The 24227-nt window shown below is 45.2% G+C and overlaps 1 protein-coding gene across 4 annotated transcripts; it reads right to left on the bottom strand.

The window, feature by feature from the left end:
- Positions 1–915: 915 nt before the first annotated feature.
- st8sia5 (ST8 alpha-N-acetyl-neuraminide alpha-2,8-sialyltransferase 5) lies at positions 916–23357 on the bottom strand (the record flags this gene model as incomplete). 4 transcript variants are annotated; one of them, XM_083657674.1, is made up of 9 exons in its annotated part: positions 916–1378; positions 1615–1707; positions 1833–1945; positions 4940–5084; positions 6867–6953; positions 7736–7828; positions 13223–13321; positions 13695–13802; positions 23212–23357. In XM_083657674.1, 9 exons carry the CDS (start codon positions 23355–23357, stop codon positions 916–918), a joined length of 1347 nt encoding a protein of 448 aa, XP_083513800.1. The 4 variants fall into 4 exon arrangements, with proteins under 4 accessions (XP_083513800.1, XP_083513801.1, XP_083513802.1 ...); XM_083657675.1 differs by lacking the exon at positions 13223–13321; XM_083657676.1 differs by lacking the exons at positions 13223–13321; positions 13695–13802.
- Between the last annotated feature and the right edge of the window lie 870 nt (positions 23358–24227).

Here is a 24227-nt window from a genome sequence, read left to right as displayed (position 1 = left end):
TGAGCTTCCACAGCACATGATAGCAGAAGAGGATGATCTCAGGCGGGCGGTGTAGGTGTAGGTGTAGGTGTAGGTGTAGGTGTGGGTGTAGGTGTAGGTGTAGGTGTAGGTGTAGGTGTAGGTGTAGGTGTAGGTAGGTGTAGGTGTAGGTGTAGGTGTAGGTGTAGGCGTAGGCGTAGGTGTAGGTGTAGGTGTAGGTGTAGGTGTAGGTGTAGGTGTGGGTGTAGGTGTAGGTGTAGGTGTAGGTGTAGGTGTGGGTGTGGGTGTGGGTGTGGGTGTAGGTGTAGGTGTAGGTGTAGGTGTAGGTGTAGGTGTAGGTGTAGGTGTGGGTGTAGGTGTAGGTGTAGGTGTAGGTGTAGGTGTGGGTGTGGGTGTAGGTGTAGGTGTGGGTGTGGGTGTAGGTGTGGGTGTAGGTGTAGGTGTAGGTGTAGGTGTGGGTGTGGGTGTAGGTGTAGGTGTGGGTGTAGGTGTAGGTGTGGGTGTAGGTGTAGGTGTAGGTGTGGGTGTGGGTGTGGGTGTGGGTGTAGGTGTAGGTGTAGGTGTAGGTGTAGGTGTGGGTGTGGGTGTGGGTGTGGGTGTGGGTGTAGGTGTAGGTGTGGGTGTGGGTGTGGGTGTAGGTGTAGGTGTAGGCGTAGGTGTAGGTGTAGGTGTGGGTGTGGGTGTGGGTGTGGGTGTGGGTGTAGGTGTAGGTGTGGGTGTAGGTGTAGGTGTAGGTGTGGGTGTAGGTGTAGGTGTAGGTGTAGGTGTAGGCGTAGGTGTAGGTGTAGGCATAGGTGTAGGTGTAGGTGTAGGTGTAGGTGTAGGTGTAGGTGTAGGCGTAGGTGTAGGTGTAGGTGTAGGTGTGGGTGTAGGTGTAGGTGTAGGCGTAGGTGTAGGTGTAGGCATAGGTGTAGGTGTAGGTGGAGGTGGAGGTGATCAGCTGCACTGCCCGGTGTGCAGGTGGATGATCCCGCGCGTGTGCATGTGCAGGAAGTTGAAGATCTCGTGGGGCATGGCGTGGAAGCCGGGCCGCGGCTTGACATTGTCGTAGTAGTGGTGGGTGATGAAGATGCCGGAGGGGTTCATGGGAAACGCCCAGAAGCCGTAGAGGTGGACCTCCTCGCACATCTCCATGGCCGCCGTCACGAGCATCAGGCCGCTGCTGAGCCGCTTGGCCCGCACGTCCTGCACGGCCCAGAAGCGCTGCACGTTGAGCAGGTACTGAGGGTGGAAGAAGAACACGCCCCTCTGGGAGTCGAAATCGTCCAGCATGTACTTGACGCGGAAGGAGACGTCAGTGTTCCGGGTGTTGTAGAAGGCGGGCAGGACCACGGAGGAGTTCACGTAGTTCTGGAGGACCTCGTAGAACGGGCGCCGCCATTTCTCCAGCTTCTGGAACCTGGGGCGCAGCAGAAGTGAAACGTGAAATGACAAGAGACCAAGAGAGGGAGAGCGGGAGAGAGAGAGAGAGAGAGAGAGAGAGAGAGAGAGAGAGAGAGAGAGAGAGAGAGAGAGAGAGAGAGAGAGAGAGAGAGAGAGAGGGGAGAGAGAGAGAGAGAGAGAGAGAGAGAAAGAGAGAGAGAGAGAGAGAGAGAGAGAGAAGTCTGATTTCACTCTGAACCAGATTGATGGTACCTCTCAGTAATAATGCTCGGGTTAATCGTCACTAGATCTGTTTTAGTGCCAACATCAGCTGAGTACTTCTCATTGATGGGTGGTATGTTGCATCTGTGAAAAAAGAAAAAGAAAAATTCATGATTAAAGGAAGGAAGGAATGAAGTGATTTAGCTTATTTATTATTGATTTAGATTATTATTCTTTCCAATTTGATATTAGACACATTTGAAACATACCTAAATACAAAATCTGCGGAGTCAATCTCCTTTCCACATTTGGTGTTCTTGATGATGCCACCGTTTCCGATCACAGCACATTTCTTGTACTGTGATTTGGCATACGGCATATCCTGCATGAAACAGACACAGGTGAGTCAGACAGACAGGTGAGAGTCAGACACACAGGTGAGAGTCAGACAGACAGGTGAGAGTCAGACACACAGGTGAGAGTCAGACAGACAGGTGAGAGTCAGACAGACAGGTGAGAGTCAGACACACAGGTGAGAGTCAGACACACAGGTGAGAGTCAGACAGACAGGTGAGAGTCAGACACACAGGTGAGAGTCAGACACACAGGTGAGAGACAGACACACAGGTGAGAGACAGACAGACAGATGAGAGTCAGACACACAGGTGAGAGTCAGACACACAGGTGAGAGTCAGACACAGGTGAGAGTCAGACACACAGGTGAGAGTCAGACAGACATGTGAGAGTCAGACAGACAGGTGAGAGTCAGACAGACAGGTGAGAGTCAGACAGACAGGTGAGAGTCAGACACACAGGTGAGAGTCAGACAGACAGGTGAGAGTCAGATAGACAGGTGAGAGTCAGACAGACAGGTGAGAGTCAGACAGACAGGTGAGAGTCAGACAGACAGGTGAGAGTCAGACACACAGGTGAGAGACAGACAGACAGGTGAGAGACAGACAGACAGATGAGAGTCAGACAGACAGGTGAGAGTCAGACAGACAGGTGAGAGTCAGACAGACAGGTGAGAGTCAGACAGACAGGTGAGAGTCAGACACACAGGTGAGTGAGACAGACAGGTGAGAGTCAGACACACAGGTGAGAGTCAGACAGACAGGTGAGAGTCAGACAGACAGGTGAGAGACAGACAGACAGATGAGAGTCAGACAGACAGGTGAGAGTCAGACAGACAGGTGAGAGACAGACAGACAGGTGAGAGTCAGACACACAGGTGAGAGTCAGACAGACAGGTGAGAGTCAGACAGACAGGTGAGAGTCAGACACACAGGTGAGAGTCAGACAGACAGGTGAGAGACAGACAGACAGATGAGAGTCAGACAGACAGGTGAGAGTCAGACACAGGTGAGAGTCAGACACACAGGTGAGAGTCAGACAGACAGGTGAGAGTCAGACAGACAGGTGAGAGTCAGACAGACAGGTGAGAGTCAGACAGACAGGTGAGAGTCAAACAGACAGGTGAGAGTCAGACAGACAGGTGAGAGTCAGACAGACAGTCACTTGATATGAAGTATCATGGCTTTATTCACAAACGGAACACAGTATGTATACAACTCACTATTGTGAGTACTCTCATTGGTTAGTTTAACTGTCAGTCTTGAGCTGTTGTGTTGCTGCCACATCATTCAGAAGCAGTCATTGGTTAGTTTGTCAATCATAGTCACCATTTTGAGTGATAGGCTAAGGTTTGCGTGAGTAATTTTTTTGTTTTTTTTGGGCTGTTGTATAGGACGAATCAGCGTGACGTCACTGCCACCCAGAAATGGGGAACCCTGCGGCAGTTAACTAGTATGAGTTGTGCCAAACAAATGTTAAAGGTCTCATTCCGTGCAAAAGCTGTTTTTACTTGTAAATGCATATATACTGCTGTCAGCCCTCCCTGTAATGAGTGGTCACACGCTCAGAACTGCCACATTTGGATTTGTCCCTATCCAGCGTCCCTCTGCAGTCTCCTCCAAGCCACACCCCCAAACGCTTCGTTTGCCCAGAGGGGAATCTGGGGGAATCGGGACGTCACTAGCTTCCTCCTGCATACTGCGCGGGTCTCTCTCACACAAGCTACCTGCACCATTTAGTCTATAGCCACAAAATTAACACTTCTAGCTGGAGCGACGCCAACTGTACGGGATCCAGCAACTGCAGAGGTGCATTCGGTAAGTCTAGGCATTTTGAGATGTCCTCTTTAGCGTAGTACCGTTTAGTTAACGATAACTCGCAACCTAGCGTGCTGGTCCACAGACGCTAATCTGATTGGCCGCTGGGAGCCTGGGGCGGGCTCTCCCTCAGCGGCCAATGGGAACTGTTAGTTCTGAATATATTATAGAAACAGGCCGTTCTTGGGAAGCAACCAGAAGAGGGAGTGAGAACTCCGTCACAACAAACGGGTTTGCTATATTTTCGACAGATTAATCCAGAATCATGTTTTATGGACCAGAGACACACGTTTTTAAGAGGTTACAGCTGCATGAATTGGGACCTTTAATATCTCAAAAACTATACATCAGATCGCTTATATTTTGACATTCTGAGTAAGGATTCAATGCAATACTCTGACCAAAACCATGAACTGCTGAAAGACTGACATTGAACTGAACCCAGTAGATGTTATGTACACTAGGTAGGGCTGTCATTGACCTGAACCCAGTAGATGTTATGTACACTAGGTAGGGCTGTCATTGACCTGACCCCAGTAGATGTTATGTACACTAGGTAGGGCTGTCATTGACCTGACCCCAGTAGATGTTATGTACACTAGGTAGGGCTGTCATTGACCTGACCCCAGTAGATGTTATGTACACTAGGTAGGGCTGTCATTGACCTGACCCCAGTAGATGTTATGTACACTAGGTAGGGCTGTCATTGACCTGACCCCAGTAGATGTTATGTACACTAGGTAGGGCTGTCATTGACCTGACCCCAGTAGATGTTATGTACACTAGGTAGGGCTGTCATTGACCTGACCCCAGTAGATGTTATGTACACTAGGTAGGGTGGTCATTGACCTGACCCCAGTAGATGTTATGTACACTAGGTAGGGTGGTCATTGACCTGACCCCAGTAGATGTTATGTACACTAGGTAGGGTGGTCATTGACCTGACCCCAGTAGATGTTATGTACACTAGGTAGGGCTGTCATTGACCTGACCCCAGTAGATGTTATGTACACTAGGTAGGGCTGTCATTGACCTGACCCCAGTAGATGTTATGTACACTAGGTAGGGCTGTCATTGACCTGACCCCAGTAGATGTTATGTACACTAGGTAGGGTGGTCATTGACCTGACCCCAGTAGATGTTATGTACACTAGGTAGGGTGGTCATTGTCATCATGTCAATGACAGTATGATGCATGAACTCACATCTGGGAACATCTTGAAGACCTCGGTGGTGATGGGAAGAATGCCACTGGTGTCCACCTCATACCTCAGCTTGGTTCCTGCAGGCGTGTTCCTCTTGGTGGTGAACAGAAAGGAGGGAGCATTACAGCACCGAGACAGAGACAACCTATTTGAGGAGAGGAAAGAGAGGGGAAAGTTAGACGACAACACAATCTTGAACCTTGAACACCTAATGATGCTGACCCTTCAGAGTAAGGTTCCTCGGGGGGAGAAAAAATATGAGAGAGAAGAAACCATTTTTGTGTGGTTTTATTATTATTATTATTATATTATTGTGTAGCATGTAACAGCCGGTAAATCAAAGTCCATTCACATAATCAGTCCCAAACTTCTCAGCCTCGTCTGGAATGGCATTTCTGACATGCATACCGGATTTTGTGCAATTCAACCAAAAGGGGGCACTGCAAATGCCAAAAATGGGTGTGGCCCAACTCCACACTCCTGTTCAATTATCGCCACACTTGGCAGATATATCAAGGGATATATTTGGACTATGTCCCTAGAACTACTGACACCTTTTTGTGACGTCAGTAGCACTCAGAAAAGGCTTCCATTGCCGCTTGCGGCTATATTTGGAACTTTTATGGTGCCTCATGATATTAAGGCCAAGGACACTAAATGAAAGTTTGAGCCACAAAGGAGCAGGTGTTTGGAAGCTAACTGAAGATCCGGGAGGCGGGTTTTGCGGGTTGGGTTTGTAGAGCAGCCATTGGCTAATGCACGTCAGAGAATTTCTGTGATCATGTTTTTGTTTTTTCTGTGTCCGAGCCTGTTTGTGTGTTTTGTTTGTGTTTGTTCAGAAGAAATTTAAATAAAATATTGGAAAAAAAGAAGTAGAGAATTTATGTGCAATTTGTTGTGCAAATCATGGGGTGTCATGTAGTTAGTTGTGTGTGAGATCCAACAAATCTAGACAGGTTCATTACTATTTATACCATGGTCTGGTATACCTGTTTCTGATTGGCTGGCAGGTGTGCATTAAAACCGTATAATGCACACGTAGACCGGCTCAAGTCTAATCACATGTTATAAATTCATCCACTCCCCAACCTGCAAACAGCTGTTTAATCAAACAGCTGTTTAATCAAACAGCACAGTAGACGTTGTTCAACTCACTACCTCAGCTTCTCTGAGCTGAGCAGACTAGCTTCCCTGCACCATGCCGGCTCGTATCCAAGGTTCATCCTAATTACTGGAACAGCAACCAACATTTCCATTGCATGATAAGCTGAGGGGATGGTAACGCTTGTTCCAGGTATTAGTCGGTGTCCCAAGCGTTGCTAGGTAAACAGAGTTATGGCTTGTGAAAAACTTAAAATTTTGATTGCTAAACTTGCACCAAAAATCCACAAATGCTTTTATTTTAGATTGTTGGCAAATGACCATGGTATAAGCGGGATAATCAACTCCTAGGTGTGCGTGTGAGTTTGCATGTTCTCCCCGTGCCTCCCGGGGGTTTCCTTCATATAGGAACCCCTTCACCAAAACATGCAATATCCTGGTTGCTAATGTGGTGCCTCCTCTGGTCGTTAAGGGCGCCTGTTCGGAGGGAGGGGAACTGGTTGGAATAGCGTGAACCTCCCATGTGCTATGTCCCACCGGTGAAGCTTCCTCTGTCAGGTGAAAAGAAGCGGCTGGCTAACTGCCCATGTCTCGGAGGAAGCATGGAGACAGTTTCGGCTCTCCCCAGATCGTCAGAGGGTGGAGTAGCAACCAGGATAAATAAATTAAATTTGCACTAATTGGGGATAAAAATGGGATAAAAAATCGGGGGGGAAAAATTTATTAAAAAAACAAAATCCTAGGTGTGCGTATACGTACACCTAGTCACTGATTATCCCTTACTAGCTTGACGCATGAAGACTATTTGCTGCCGAGTGGCGCTTACTTGAAGTTGTTGGCCTCCATTTTGTTCTGCTCCCACTTACACACTTGCAGGTTTCTCCATCTCTCAAACAGCTCTGAGGTTTTCACCCTGGCAGGCAAACGGACACATTTGTGAGATGTGGCTGGAAGGACAATGTGTTTAGGATTAAACGTCTCGCTGCAGAGGCAGCAAATTAAATGAACATCACAAATGGCAAGTCAACACTGCACTTATCACTTTGCTATAGTGTATTATTTGAATATGGCATTTCTCATAATATGCTAATTGACATGGTTAGGACACCGACTGTTGCCATCTCATAAATACAAAAAAGATGGTGTTCTCGAACTTCTCTAGCACCTCTCTGAATAGCTGCCCTTGAACTGACATTTCCTTCAGATGATTGGGAGATGTGATTGGCTTCAGATGATTGGGAGATGTGATTGGCTTCAGATGATTGGACGATGTGATTGGCTTTGGGAGGCAGCAGCATGATTACGTTGACGGGCTGGCAGAGCGACACTGGCACGGTGCCCCTCGGACGTGGGCGACAATGTGTGCGAGAATGAGGCACGGCAGTGTGAGGAACATATATTCTTCTTCTTATGACTATTAACTGTTCTAATGTACATTTTTACATTTATCTCCTCAAACCTACTTTTTGTTATTTTATACTATACAATTATTTTTTACAGTATACAATTTGTACTTATTCCATACTTGCATTAATCAGGTTGTGGATTTTCTTTTGGCCTGCCTGACAGGTGCTTGTAAATCACTTCACTCCAAGAAGAACTAGATCACATACTGAATGAGGTTGTCCACGCTGCCGTAGGCTATAGAACAGAAGTATAGTGTTGTGGTTCTTGGCTGGTGAGGTGGGCACTCACATTGACAGGACTTTGACATCCATAATCTCCTGCCTGAGCTCCTTGCATGCAGTGGAGTTGTAGTCTAAGGGTCCATCGTATCCGTCCAGATACCTGGAGGGATACACATAGTCATCCTCTTGCTAGACTTGTCCGCACACTGAGCAACAGAACAAAAGTCTAACTATACACATGAACTAAAATACAATATCAAACAGTGAGTTGGAAAGACACAAAAAGGGACCAAATACTTTAGCTTTACAAAAAAAAAGTCAAACGCTTTAGAATATCAATCTGGCATTGAGGGATGACAATGACGGAAGTGATGCGACTTGCCGTAGGTCAAGAGAAGGTAGTGAGACAGTAACATACTGTATGCTGGACACTTGCACCAGCTTCTATAGGGTGCCAAAGTCACACCCTCTTCCGGGTTCAGCATGGGGCTGAAGGGATTTCATTCCCCATTGACGTTTCATCAAATCCTTATTAAACAAGTTTCACTTGGACAAACCAAGTGATTCAGCTTCAGAATCACCACAGACCAAAGAACATTTCACTCAGACAAAATAATAATAACAATAACAATAATAATAATAATAACAACAACAATAATAATAACAATAACAATAATAATAATAATAATAATAATAATAATAATAATAATAATAATAATAATAATAATAATAATAAAGAAAAATATAATAATAATAATAATAATAATAGTAATAATAATAATAATAATAATAATAATAATAATATATTATTATATTATATATTATATAATAAACAAAACAAAAAAGTGGATTGGTCTGGCCTCCAGCCCGCCCACAGCAATTTTCTGAAATTACAAAGTCCACGGACCAATCAGGGACCTGCCTCGTAGTTGACAACGTAACCGGCCAATCAGGGACGCTGCTGGCAAAACAGTAAGGCATCTCCCGACGCAACAAGCAGTATCGTTAATGTTAGCAAACACAGTCACAGTGTAAGTGCAGTTATTGCAAAAATGGACTCAATATCAACAATTAAACAAGAAGCTTCTCAGCGGAAAAGATGTTTTCGCTGTTTTTCCAAGTGGATTTATTGGATTTGGCGACGCTGATTGGCTGAAGGAGTTGTCTGTCAAGGCAAGTACTCCCACCCATTGAAATTGATGTAGACGGATTGGAGTCCAGACTGATACGGAGAGCAAAACAAAATCACGAATCACGTTATCAGGCTAAAATGTGATCATGCTCTCTGGTGATTCTGAATACAGACTGAATCGCTTGGTTTGTCCAAGTGAAACCCTTATTATTTGGGAATTCACTTCCTTCTGCCTCATGGGAGATCTTGCGATGGCGAGACTTTGGCACTCTATTGCATCTTAGTCTAAACCAATGTGACACACGTGACACTAAGTAAAGACACACGTGACACTAAGTAAAGACACACGTGACACTAAGTAAAGACACACGTGACACTAAGTAAAGACACACGTGACACTAAGTAAAGACACACGTGACACTAAGTAAAGACACACGTGACACTAAGTAAAGACACGCGTGACACTAAGTAAAGACACACGTGACACTAAGTAAAGACACACGTGACACTAAGTAAAGACACACGTGACACTAAGTAAAGACACACGTGACACTAAGTAAAGACACACGTGACACTAAGTAAAGACACACGTGACACTAAGTAAAGACACACGTGACACTAAGTAAAGACACACGTGACACTAAGTAAAGACACACGTGACACTAAGTAAAGACACACGTGACACTAAGTAAAGACACACGTGACACTAAGTAAAGACACACGTGACACTAAGTAAAGACACACGTGACACTAAGTAAAGACACACGTGACACTAAGTAAAGACACACGTGACACTAAGTAAAGACACACGTGACACTAAGTAAAGACACACGTGACACTAAGTAAAGACACACGTGACACTAAGTAAAGACACACGTGACACTAAGTAAAGACACACGTGACACTAAGTAAAGACACACGTGACACTAAGTAAAGACCAAATGTAAAAAAAAAACACACACACTTGAACTTATTGTGAGTTAGGATGAGAACTCACAGGATTAACACTGGCATTCTGTGATGACAAAAATAATCATTTACAACAAAACAGAACAAAAACAGTCTGAAAGGGAAAAAGAGGTCGAGTGCATAGTTTGTTAAGATGGTTCCTCTCTTATGGATCAGGTGAATTTGATATGACTATAGTGGTGTGCTTGAGTAAGAGATGTGTTTTTGTGTGTAAGGCAGTACAATTATTAGGTTTGGGGACAGATGTAACACTACATAGAAATTACATGACAGTTGTTCTGGCTACAATGACATGACAATTTGACTGGACATTTCTGGACATTTTGTCGGGATATATATAGAACATGCACACTCACACGTACGTACACACGTACACACATGCTCATGCACACATAGAATCATAATGTAGAGGCAATCATCATTCTCATTTTTGGAACTGAACACTTTAACCAGATTTCATTTAACTATTCTTCAGATAGAGATAAAGAATATCAGGTTGGAAATCTATATAGATTCAACAGAAAACAAGCCTATATATAGAAATATATAATATAAATTATATATAAATTGTCAAACTGAAATGGCAACATTAACCAAAAGCACACAAAGGTCATGTGTTTAGTATGGTGGTGTGACTGCATGTGCTGTGGTGGATCTGACACTTCTGCGGAGAAAGCGTTGCAGACAAAGTCAACATTTTAACCTGACAAGAAAGGCTTTTATTTGGTGTCAACTTGAAATGAAGGTACCCATCTATCTGCCATCTATCTGTGTAGCGGTGCTTCATTTATTACAGTACAATGTTGTATTTCCATGCAATCAGGTTGCAGTTTGGATTTAAAAAAAAGTGTGTGCGTGCTTGCATGTGTGTGTGTGTGCGTGCGTGCGTGTGTGCATGCGTGCGTGTGCACGTGTGTGTGTGTTGTGTGGGGGTAGTTAGAATGGAGGGTGAAGGGGGAGAAGACCAAAACAGCCAGCCTATTCTTTGTTTCTATATTTACACCATAATAATAATGATAATAATAATAATTTGGGGCAGTAGCAAGGGATTTCAAATTACGAATTAAAAAACAAATCGTTCCGCTAGACTAATAATCAAAGCTTGGCCACTGCACTTTGCTAAGACGTGTAGCCTACAGGAGCAGATGGTGTCGGTGACCTGTTTTCCTTCAGTGAGATAATGAGGTCAGAACTCAGTGTATTTTGGTTCATGCATGCTGACGACCTCGAGCCGTGTAAATAGATTCTGAGCACATTCTGAAGTGAGTTGTGTGTATTTGTGCCAATTTCTTTCCCTTGTTGATTTAAAGCTTCTGTAAGCCTTTTTAAGTGTTAATTAAGCAATATCACACTGGAGCTTGTGCTGTGATTGTGATTGTGATTGTGATTGTGAGGCCACAGGCCGAGTGCCGGAGACCATCACAGCTGTGGCGATATTACAGTACAACAGCATGACCTCAAGTGTGATAATGCTTTTATACAACAGTTGTAGCCTACAGTGTAAACAAAGCTATTCATCAAGTAATAACCGGATTTTAAAGTAATCTGAGACAACAGATGCTTTCTGTCTGTTATTTGTCTCCGCCAACAAAAAATAGTTCCGTCAGGAGTGCACTACAGGAGTTGCCAAGCAACAACAGGTAAACTTGCTACCTGCAGTTTCCTGAATGCAGGCTATATTATAGCTAAGCTAACGTGGCTACTTTGAGGTTAGCACAGACGATTTCAGCTTACCATTCATTTTTTTTCCCATCTGAGTAATGACCGAAACAACTCAGTTCCTCCTTCTAAAATATTTAACTACATCCCCACTGCTGAAATGTTTTAGAGTAAGATGCAAATACAACATTGTTTCACACCTCTTTGTTACACAGATAGCCCCATAAGGCAATAAATAGGCACTTCAGTTGTGGAAAAAGTGAATGTTTTATATCCCCATGTTTTCATATCTTCCCAATTCTTTTTGTCTTAGTGTGAAAAACCCTCATCCCCAGAGCGCTGCTCTCTGGAGCCCAAATCGATGTGGGAGTGGAATCTCCCTCTGGCTGCATTTAAATGGAGCTTGTATTACAGGAAGATATGGATCCTTTCTGCAGCTTTGCTGGAAGCTGCCCCTCTCTGTGGTGCCTTCAAGGAGCCAGTGTCTACTCTCACCTTTGGGTGGTTATACTGATCAATTAAAAACTACAAACTATCTCTGGCCACCATGTATAAAATGTAATATCTGAATTATGCAAATCATCAATATCTAATCAATATTACATCTTAATGATATACCCATTTGTAATGTATATCTGAGGATATCCTATCAAAGATATCCTGGGAAAGATCAACATATATGTGTTTTTTTTAACATGTTTTTTTTATGCTGTTGATTTGGGTTTAGTGCCAAAGTGGCAGCCATCACAGTGTGCATACATGTGGTTTGTCATATCAGAGAGATGGGATGGCGGTGGGTGTTTTGGAAAATGGATAATATTGCAACATATTGCCTGTGGCTGTGGCTGATCCAAATGAGGTGACATTAAATCATAAGAATAAATCAAAGATGAACAATATGGATGGAGAGATGCATTAAAGGAACAAGATGCCAGGAGGAAATCATACAAGTAAGGAACAATGAAACTGGTTGTCTACATCCACCTGATGATGCGGTGTATTTCTGAGTTTGGACTGAGAGGAGGTTTAGAGACGGCATTGTGTTTCCTACATTCATTGGGAAGAAAACGCTATACTTTGACTTAGCTCCATGACGCTTGTTTTAGCTAAGATGACGAAACTTTTGCAAGTGTTCTCTGTTCAATTGGAGAGGATCTCATGTCAGTGGTGGTAAAGCATACTAATGCTGCTTCAAGGCCAATCCATGTCAATTAGGCTGATATACGTTGGAGCCAGCATTTGACCACAGCCACTGACATCGACTCTTCAGACACTAGGACCTTGGAGCTTTGGGGGGTGGGCGGGGGTTGGGGGGGGGGAGGGGCGTGCCTGGCACGTTCCTGTCATAAAAGTAAAGTGGGAAAAGGAGATAGTCCAGGTCGCGGAAGAGAGACAATGCAGATGTGAGAAGGGGAGATAGGGGGGAAGCAGAGAGACGTGTCCACACTATGTACATGGCATACACACAGAGCTGTGCAGGACACATGAGACACGGGCTGAGCAGGTATACAAGGCATTTGGAAGATGGGTGCTGGATGGGACACAGAGGCACGAGGAGAAGCCAGAACATCAACAGGAGACCGTGGGTCAAACCAGCTTCTCAAGAGGAAGGGGTTGGGGTCAGGGGTCGAGAGGGGGTCAAGGTGGAAGGGGATCAGACAACATGCAAGAGCAAATCTGAAGTGCAACCACCAGTGAAAAAAGACATGAGAGTTTATCCCTTTCAGACTCATGGAAAACAAAACGGCATTCTTGGGTTTCTGTGAAAGTTAAAATGCCTTCAAACTGGCCTACCTGTGAGAGCCTTTCTGTTTTTTCTTCTTAATATCAGCTAGGCAGGGTGTGACTATTACGGAGAGCTGTGAATCTGGCTGTAAATTCTGACGGAAACATCTGTCAACATGCAGACAGGTCAAGTTAGAGTTAAATGTGTGATTTATGGATCATCAGCTAACTTGCTTACATGACCAACCCGCAAGATTTCAAAACAAGTATATAGGACAAAAAGAGTAAAATCAGCTGCACTTTCTGTTCTCTGTCTCTTTACTTCTAACAGCATCATGAGGGGACTGAGGTGGGCGCATCAGCGGGCCAGTCCACATGCATGCAGGGCGGGGGGGGGGGGGGGGGAGGAGGAGGGGCATCATCACTATGATAGATCTGAAACTTGTCTGAAAGCTGTCTTTCATTCTATCTCTATCTCTCTCTATCTCTCTCTCTTTTCTCAGGGGTGTTGTGCAATCAGTCACGCTGGACAAGTAGGTACCTTTTCTTCCCATTTCTGGCGGGCTTCACAGATCCGTCATCCGAGAAATTAACGGGACCGGTCCAATTTCCTGTCTCGTCCCCTTTGAGTCGGCTAAACTGTTGCGCACTAGTAAGAAAATGAGTCAGTTTATTTGGGATTTATTGTCCTTATTGTGCAAATGTCAAACACGTACAACCAAACCCATTCATCCACTGACAAAACGCACGTGTGTGTGTGTGTGTGCGCGTACGCACGCACTCACACTCACACGCACACACACAGACACACACACAGACACACGCACGCGCACACGCGCACACGCACACGCACCCGCACACACACACACACACACACACACACACACACACACACACACACACACACACACACACACACACACACACACACACACACATATATACATCAAGGGGCACCAGCTTTTGGCTCAAGAAAAACAGTCAAGTATGACACCAAACATGGTTAAAATGACTTTTAAGTAATGATACCATGGTTAGAATGGTTATTTATGTTCTGCTAGCCTAACCCTACCCTAACCCTGCGGGAATGTCAGACTTGTAATGCATTCATAGATAGCAAATAAAATGCACTGTGTTAAAATCAGGTGTGGGTAAATCAGGTGTGGGTAATGCAATAAAAATTGTATTTTATATATATATTTGTGTTAGTACATAAGATGAAAGGAGATTAAATGCAGTGGAAAATCAAAGTGAATCTATCAAAGTTGGCCATCTGGTGCAGGTAGCTCATATACCGCATTCAAGACAACTCGGACCGCTGTAAGTTTCAACACGGAACCTCCGGCCCGGACAGATTTGCGTTCACGCTGCACCTCCCCGCTCGGGGGGGAAACCAGACGGTTGCTATAGCACCCCGTGGTTAGCATTGTAGCTGCCTACTAGCTAACAATGCTAACCGAACATGGTGAATGCTGAATTTCACACAGAGCGAAACACAGATGACACAAACACATATTAAACATTAACACATAATTAAGACCTCAAATTGTGTGTTAAAACGTCAACAAACGTCTTTATAATAATTCTGTGATTACCATTAACGATACAAGTCGTCATTTTGATGTGGCTGTGATGTCAACTCGGACAAAGCGGAGCTCTGTATGATAGCCGCATTTCCAAGCTGTAATTCCGGCCTGAACGACCGTTCAATTCATTTTTTACAGGTCGGAACCAATTTTTGTTGTTGTTGTTGTCTTGAACGGGGTAATAGTCCTCAAAATGAGAGGCTATTAAATGCCGTCTGCATAATTGAATATACCAGCCAACTCAGTGGAGAAGGTGGGGCATGTGCACAATAACATAGTGTAAATAAGCTCTGCTAATGAGATGAAGGGCCACTCCGCTTTTTTCAACATTTGGAGCAGTTTTGCCATGATGTCACTATTATACTATCATATACTATCACTATACTATCACTATCATTATTACTCTCTCTACCTTCATTCGCTGAACAGGCGGAGCTGTCAGTTCAGGCAAGATGGATGGAAGTTCAACATTGATTTTTCACTAATGATTTTGGAACGATATAAAGCTCATTGAAAATCTGCAAAGTGGCCCTATAATTCATCCTGAATTTGAATTTAGAGTTGGTAGATCATAATGTGTGCAAACAGTTTCACATTCTAGATGGAAAACTAATTTGTTCAGCACTCTGAACCACACAAATGGTGTGCATACTTTTAACGTTTTAGGGACAACGGTGGCTTATAGCTCGCCGTTCAGAGGTGCTGAGCACACTTTAATTAACCTATGGTCTGTATTTGAATAATATGTGTGGAGTCAAGGCCGAGTTTGATCGTTAACATAACATGGCAACACCTTCACTCAAAATGTGTAAATATAGCATACGCGTTAACTTATTATTATTGCATTTTATGCAAATAGGCCTGTGTGAGTCATTTCCACACGAGTGCACTGTGGGTGTGCTAAATGCAGCAGACAGCCACTGCTGGAGAGGTTGTACCTTGCTAAGCACATTAAGTGATAGAGCGCACACTGTCAATACTGATCTGCAGGACCATTGCTTCTCTGAGAGCCACTTCAGCATCTCAATATAACACACAGGCCTCACGCAGAGCAGAACAGACTAAAGTCAGACGCAGACTTCAGGCCTTTTGGATCAGGACCTGTGCCCACAAGAGGACAGCTGTGTGTTATATAAAATGTAAAGCTAACGAAAGCTGCATAATTACGTCACTGATACACCAATCTGGGCAGCCAGACTCTATCAGTCTGACACAGGCCCGGTTTTAAAGGGGTGCAAAAGCACGCATTGCACCCTTATTTTAATTGTCTGCATGCTCAGTTGAAAAGAGTGTTTTTTTTTTTTTTTTTTTTTTTTTTTTTTATAAATGCTGCAGCTGCACACTTACTGTGAATTATAATTGTTGTTTTTCTTTGTTCTTTGATGTGGATTTATGGCTTTTTGGCACCTACATGTAACCTTTTAAGGTTGAGATAATTGTATTATCATTATATGGTCCAAATATTTCAGTAAAGCACTTGAAACACTTGAAATATTCTTGCTTGGCTGGTATCATTCTACCTGAAATGAGGGTAAAATGCATTATTTTTAATCAAATAACATGTCAAATTTTTCGGGTGGCCCGCCGAAGGCCGTCGGCCCGTGCATGTGCACCCCTTCCTATCTAGGATGCATCTCTAGTCATCTTGTTCTGGAACCGGCCCTGGTCTGACAACTAATGAGAACATTTCTGGGGTTCTGGCGGATGTCTGTGCCAAGACTTCTGCGTGATTGATAGGGTTTGATGAGCTCGGACTCAAAAAATAATGCAGTCTCGAAACCCATTCATCACCGCGTTGTGGCCGTACTTCAGACCACGATCTATCCATTAGATCAGACAAACAAACAGCACCAAGCGGCTCTGCAGTACGTCATGCTGCCCCGCAGCAACAGTAATTCAACTAGAGAACATCATGGACGTTTCCAATTGGATTCTGCTATCAGGATCGAGGGTAGAACGGATATTGACTGAGATGTCCTTTGAAGTCCCAGGGTAATTATCCCAATGAGTTCCGTAAGTGCTTTTCCCAACGAGAACATTCAACCAAACGTGGCCAAGCACTTTATTTCTAAACACTGACTGATAAACACTCTCTGTCTTGTTTACTCTGATTAACAGATGTGCAGGGAACCACTCATATGATGTCAGTTCTTTGACTTGAATGAATGACTGACGATGGGCTCTATGTACCTTTGAAAGTCAACATGTACAATCTGTTATCAGTATGATTTACATCATAACCCACATAGATTAGATGTCAAGAAGTCACATGCACATCCGGCCCACGTTTTCCCAAATTCCAATTCCATTACGTTTGGATGATTTAGTTCAGCCTATGTCTACTGGGTCCCCCCCCACCCCCACCTCCCACCTCCCACCTCCCAGCACCACCTCCCACCTCCCACCCCCAGGAGCCCTCGCTGCCACTCGTCCCAGCAGAGGCTATTTTTAGACACCACCCTTTTCATGTCGAGTGGAGTTGAAGTCAGTTAATGTGCCTCCATCTCCATCTACAAAAGTGGGTCACTCGCTGTGTATTATTTAAGCTCCCTGCCATTTTACCGTCCTATCATCTCCGCTGGCTGCCTCCATCTTTAGCCTGAGGGGGCGCTGTTACTTTTAGAAGCATGTGGACATTCAGGGCCACCCACATGACATCAAACATGACAATGCTGAGGACATTGTTGGACTGTAAATGTGGGCCTATATGTCAAAATGTCCTCTGCGTCCTCATCCATCTATAGCAGTGGTTTTCAACTGGTGGGTCAGGACCCAACAGTGCGTCGCGGGGTCGTTTTGAGTGGGTCATGGATGTGTGCATGAAAAAAAGGTTTTTTACTCCTTGAGGATGCCGGCATCAACGGCCAACATGACTGAGGCTGTAGCAGACTCATTTTAAAGTCTTTCAGAGGCTGTAGCAACTCATTTTAAAGTCTTTCAGAGGCTGTAGCAGACTCATTTTAAAGTCTTTCAGAGGCTGTAGCAGACTCATTTTAAAGTCTTTCAGAGGCTGTAGCAGACTCATTTTAAAGTCTTTCAGAGGCTGTAGCAGACTCATTTTAAAGTCTTTCAGAGGCTGTAGCAGACTCTTTTTAAAGTCTTTCAGAGGCTGTAGCAGACTCATTTTAAAGTCTTTCAGAGCCTGTAGCAGACTCATTTTAAAGTCTTTCAGAGGCTGTAGCAGACTCATTTTAAAGTCTTTCAGAGGCTGTAGCAGCTCATTTTAAAGTCTTTCAGAGGCTGTAGCAGACTCATTTTAAAGTCTTTCAGAGGCTGTAGCAGCTCATTTTAAAGTCTTTCAGAGGCTGTAGCAGACTCATTTTAAAGTCTTTCAGAGGCTGTAGCAGACTCATTTTAAAGTCTTTCAGAGGCTGTAGCAGACTCATTTTAAAGTCTTTCAGGGGCTGTAGCAGACTCATTTTAAAGTCTTTCAGAGGCTGTAGCAGACTCATTTTAAAGTCTTTCAGAGGCTGTAGCAGACTCATTTTAAAGTCTTTCAGAGGCTGTAGCAGACTCATTTTAAAGTCTTTCAGAGGCTGTAGCAGACTCATTTTAAAGTCTTTCAGAGGCTGTAGCAGCTCATTTTAAAGTCTTTCAGAGGCTGTAGCAGACTCATTTTAAAGTCTTTCAGAGGCTGCAGCAACTCATTTTAAAGTCTTTCAGAGGCTGTAGCAGACTCATTTTAAAGTCTTTCAGAGGCTGTAGCAGACTCATTTTAAAGTCTTTCAGAGGCTGTAGCAGACTCATTTTAAAGTCTTTCAGAGGCTGTAGCAGCTCATTTTAAAGTCTTTCAGAGGCTGTAGCAGCTCATTTTAAAGTCTTTCAGAGGCTGTAGCAGACTCATTTTAAAGTCTTTCAGAGGCTGTAGCAGCTCATTTTAAAGTCTTTCAGAGGCTGTAGCAGACTCATTTTAAAGTCTTTCAGAGGCTGTAGCAGACTCATTTTAAAGTCTTTCAGAGGCTGTAGCAGACTCATTTTAAAGTCTTTCAGAGGCTGTAGCAGACTCATTTTAAAGTCTTTCAGAGGCTGTAGCAGACTCATTTTAAAGTCTTTCAGAGGCTGTAGCAGACTCATTTTAAAGTCTTTCAGAGGCTGTAGCAGCTCATTTTAAAGTCTTTCAGAGGCTGTAGCAGACTCATTTTAAAGTCTTTCAGAGGCTGTAGCAGACTCATTTTAAAGTCTTTCAGAGGCTGTAGCAGCTCATTGTTAAAGCCAGATATGCTATCCTGAAATTAGAAGGCTTAAGGCATCCATTGATACCAAACATGTCATGCTGCTGTGAGCGTCACCAGTTTAAACTGGTTTAAAGTGTTGGGCTCTGGGTAAAGCATCAGACCAGAGGCCTCCCAGTCTGGGTCTTTAAAGCGTTGGGCTCTGGGTAAAGCATCAGACCAGAGGCCTCCCAGTCTGGGTCTTTAAAGAGTTCAGCTCTGGGTAAAGCATCAGACCAGAGGCCTCCCAGTCTGGGTCTTTAAAGCGTTGGGCTCTGGGTAAAGCATCAGACCAGAGGCCTCCCAGTCTGGGTCTTTAAAGAGTTCAGCTCTGGGTAAAGCATCAGACCAGAGGCCGCCCAGTCTGGGTCTTTAAAGAGTTCAGCTCTGGGTAAAGCATCAGACCAGAGGCCTCCCAGTCTGGGTCTTTAAAGCGTTGGGCTCTGGGTAAAGCATCAGACCAGAGGCCTCCCAGTCTGGGTCTTTAAAGCGTTGAGCTCTGGGTAAAGCATCGGACCACAGGCCTCCCAGTCTGGGTCTTTAAAGCGTTTGGCTCTGGGTAAAGCATCGGACCACAGACTGCCCAGTCTGGGTCTTTAAAGTGTTGGGCTCTGGGTAAAGCATCGGACCACAGGCCTCCCAGTCTGGGTCTTTAAAGTGTTGGGCTCTGGGTAAAGCATCGGACCACAGGCCTCCCAGTCTGGGTCTTTAAAGTGTTGGGCTCTGGGTAAAGCATCGGACCACAGACTGCCCAGTCTGGGTCTTTAAAGCGTTGGGCTCTGCTGGGTAAAGCATCGGACCACAGGCCTCCCAGTCTGGGTCTTTAAAGTGTTGGGCTCTGGGTAAAGCATCGGACCACAGGCCTCCCAGTCTGGGTCTTTAAAGTGTTGGGCTCTGGGTAAAGCATCGGACCACAGACTGCCCAGTCTGGGTCTTTAAAGCGTTGGGCTCTGCTGGGTAAAGCATCGGACCACAGGCCTCCCAGTCTGGGTCTTTAAAGTGTTGGGCTCTGGGTAAAGCATCGGACCACAGGCCTCCCAGTCTGGGTCTTTAAAGTGTTGGGCTCTGGGTAAAGCGTCGGACCACAGACTGCCCAGTCTGGGTCTTTAAAGCGTTGGGCTCTGGGTAAAGCGTCGGACCACAGACTGCCCAATCTGGGTCTTTAAAGTGTTGGGCTCTGGGTAAAGCGTCGGACCACAGACTGCCCAGTCTGGGTCTTTAAAGCGTTGGGCTCTGGGTAAAGCGTCGGACCACAGACTGCCCAGTCTGGCTCTTTAAAGCGTTGGGCTCTGGGTAAAGCGTCGGACCACAGACTGCCCAGTCTGGGTCTTTAAAGTGTTGGGCTCTGGGTAAAGCGTCGGACCACAGACTGCCCAGTCTGGGTCTTTAAAGCGTTGGGCTCTGGGTAAAGCATCAGACCAGAGGCCGCCCAGTCTGGCTCTTTAAAGCGTTGGGCTCTGGGTAAAGCGTCGGACCACAGACCGCCCAATCTGGGTCTTTAAAGTGTTGGGCTCTGGGTAAAGCGTCGGACCACAGACTGCCCAGTCTGGGTCTTTAAAGTGTTGGGCTCTGGGTAAAGCGTCGGACCACAGACTGCCCAGTCTGGGTCTTTAAAGCGTTGGGCTCTGGGTAAAGTGTCGGACCACAGACTGCCCAGTCTGGGTCTTTAAAGCGTTGGGCTCTGGGTAAAGTGTCGGACCACAGACCACCCAGTCTGGGTCTTTAAAGCGTTGGGCTCTGGGTAAAGTGTCGGACCGCAGACCGCCCAGTCTGGGTCTTTAAAGCGTTGGGCTCTGGGTAAAGCATCGGACCACAGACTGCCCAGTCTGGCTCTTTAAAGCGTTGGGCTCTGGGTAAAGCATCGGACCACAGACCGCCCAGTCTGGGTCTTTAAAGCGTTGGGCTCTGGGTAAAGTGTCGGACCACAGACTGCCCAGTCTGGGTCTTTAAAGTGTTGGGCTCTGGGTAAAGCGTTGGACCACAGACTGCCCAGTCTGGCTCTTTAAAGCGTTGGGCTCTGGGTAAAGCGTCGGACCGCAGGCCTCCCAGTCTGGGTTAAAAAGTATATAGGCCTAAAAAAATAAATCTGTCGCGACTTAACGACTAAGGAAAAATGTGGGTCATGAGGCTAGACCAGTTGAGAACCATTGATCTAGAGCAGTGGTTCTCAATATGGGGCCCAGGAACCACCAGGGGTCCTTGAGAAGGTCCCAGGGTGTCCCCAGCAAATTGATGAATTGTTCAACTTCACCATTCTACATAATTGGACAATGACTGTTTTGATATAGTTTCAATTTTATCGCTCGATCTACAATATAGTGATATAATTCTGGACGAAATCACATCTGACAATAAAAATATGCATAGATTTGGGTCTGAGATACAAAATTGAATCTAAGTTGATTTGAGAAAGGTTGAGAATCACTGATGTAGAGGAAGGAAAGTCGACTGCTGTCGACTTGGAACTACTGAACACACAAATCACCCCGGGCAAATCGAGTTCATGCCAGATTCATGGATCGTCTGGATTGTTACGCCCAACGTCTGTTCCCAAAACCCATCACCCTGAGCGCTGCTCGCCCCCAAAATGTCTCCTCTATTAGGCCTCCTGCCTCTCAAGCCCACTTGACTTCTGGTCATTTGCAGAGATGGTTTGGCAGTGATGCCCTGCCTGAAACCTAAGATGATGTGATGGAGGTTCTCGGGCGACTGTGTTTGGCAGCAGGGGAAGAGCATGTTGGCTGGGTGTGGCTGATATACCACTTCTATTTATGCTTGGGAGGTAGCATACAGTGACATCATTTTAAAAGGCTCGGTCATTCTCTCGCCCTCTCGGTCACACACACACACACACACACACACACACACACACACACACACACACACACACACACACACACACACACACACACACACACACACACACGGACACACACACACACACACAGACACATTCTCTATCACTTGTATACTCTCAAGCGTTCTCATTCCTCTCTCTCTCTCTCTCTCTCTCTCTCTCTCGCTCCTTCTCACTCGCACTGAGGTGTGTGTGCAGACAGATTGTAGCAAAATGGCTGCCGCTGAGCCCACTGCTTTGTGTTGTGTGGCTCACTCTCCTCTCTCTCTCCTAGGTGGAGTGCTAGGAGGAGGAGTCAGGGCGCAGGCAGAGAGGTGCGTCTTGGGGCTGAATTCATGCATCTCCCCAGAGAGGCCAGGATGCCATGAGTTAGCCGGCCCAGCGGGGGGGCAGGGCAGGGGGGGAGGGGGGAGCTGTGGGGAGCAGTTAGTTTTGCAGCACATGTATGTTTGCTGTGAAGCAAGGCCATAATGCGCTATCTGTATCAAATATAATATAATATAAATATATCTGGAGGTGGGGATCAAGTTTTATAATTATTCCTTTTTGGAGTGAGATTATTATTATTATTATTTTAAACCACCTATAGATTAAACATCCCACCATCTCAGCATCTGCTCGTCTCACAATGAATTTTGTCTCAGAATGAAAAATGAAAAGGTTGGTAGGCCGTTTGGTTCAAAAAGAAAATAGTTTTATAAATGGGATTATTTGAATGCAGTGTTGTGGCGGGTTCAATTGAAGAGCCCTTATCAGAGAGATAAGGATGCCTACAATGCTACAAAACATGGCTCTGCAGTGGTGTCGTGCTGTGCTGCCTGGTAAAATGCTCTATTTATCAGGGACCAATAAGAAATACACATCATCTTTGAATGTTGCTGATAAGATGTTTGGTATATTAATCATCATTCTGCTGTGTTCGGATCCTCTGACACCCTTTGTAAGATGTAGGCTATGACCAGTCAAGAAGGCTGAAACGGAAAATCAAATAAAGATCTTTGAAAAGAAAGGGAAAACATTACCATACACAGCTCGGGCACTGTGTATGGCATGAATGTGATGCTTCATTTTCAGAAAATATCCAAAACAAATCTAATGGAAATTGTTTATATGCCACTGGGAAAAAAAACAATGGATGGTTAATTGCTATTGTTCTTTTCAGCCATTAAAGCTTGTTTTCCCCCCATACAGTGCACCCAACATCCAGACTATCATCACTTATACTGAACAACTGTGATGTTGACATGATTGTGATCAAATCTAAGTCCTATAAAACGGCTATTAAGGCATGCTTTTAAATGCTGATGATCATCACAGTGTAGATGGCACTGTAATCTGTTATAAACAATAAGGCCTGTAGGCTACTTTGATAGTCTATTGCTGGAACACAGAATCAACACTTACCTCTTGATGTAGTTTTTTCCATAGAGAATTTGCTGCAATAGTGTTACGAGTCCAAATGCGCAAATAAATATGAAACAGAGTGATCTGTTGCCGAGTAAATCTTTACCCGACGTTGGGTCGGAGTATCCCATCCTTCGGCGCAGCATCCACGGGTCCCGGTAGCCCCAGGTTAGGGCTCGCTCTCCGCTGCATTCAGAATCAGGACCACAACCGCAGGTTTCTTATAACCGTTGGAGAGGACATTGTCCATCACTTCTAGCTATTGTGCAGCTCTGTGCCCACCGCATCACTGGTCTTGGCTGAAAAGCATTATTTAGCCTAGCCTCAATTGTGATCTCAATTGTAGAAAGACAATAATAGGCCTATATGTTCAATAGTCTATAAATCGTCTACCTTCCTATATTTTGCGAGCAGATGGCTTGTAAATCGTGAAATGTAGGAAATTCTTGATAGCTGTCTATCGGAAATCCTGCGCTACTCGTCTGGAGGAGGTGCAGTCGCTCGGTCGAAGGCAGGCAGGCACTGCAGATAGGCTATTCTCCAGATGTAAGCGCTCCATTTATAGCGCTAAAAACACGGAATGAGATTCGTTCTATAAAAAGGCATCAGGGTGAAGCGCTAGGCTATAGGCGATTTTTTTTAAATAGGCTAATTGATATGAGCTATGTGCGGGAGGGGAAAACATAGCAGGCTATCCTCCGCTTCATCTTCAATCTGAGCACGGTGCTGCGTGACTGAACTGCAGAAGGAGGAGGCGCCGTGCCGTGCCGTGCCGTGCCGTGCGTGGTCCTGATGATGCGCTCCTCCTCTCCTCTCCTCTCCGCTCCTCTCCTCTCCTCTCAGCCTGGCAGCCAGGGGCGTTTCAGTTAAGATGCTCCACACTCCAAACTCAAAGCCCAAGGTCACGGCATCCTGCTCAAGGACACCTGCTAGTCAGGTCATCAAACACATTCATCCGTTTATATTAAGTGCCCCCCAGTTGGGGAAGCTGTGAACTGAAAGCCGGAGCCAAGCAA

The sequence above is a fragment of the Poromitra crassiceps genome (genome assembly GCF_964638095.1).
Source record: "Poromitra crassiceps genome assembly, chromosome: 21".
Lineage (NCBI taxonomy): Eukaryota > Metazoa > Chordata > Actinopteri > Beryciformes > Melamphaidae > Poromitra > Poromitra crassiceps.
Note: the sequence above shows the minus strand (reverse complement) of the source record. Positions and strands in the feature narration are given on the sequence as shown.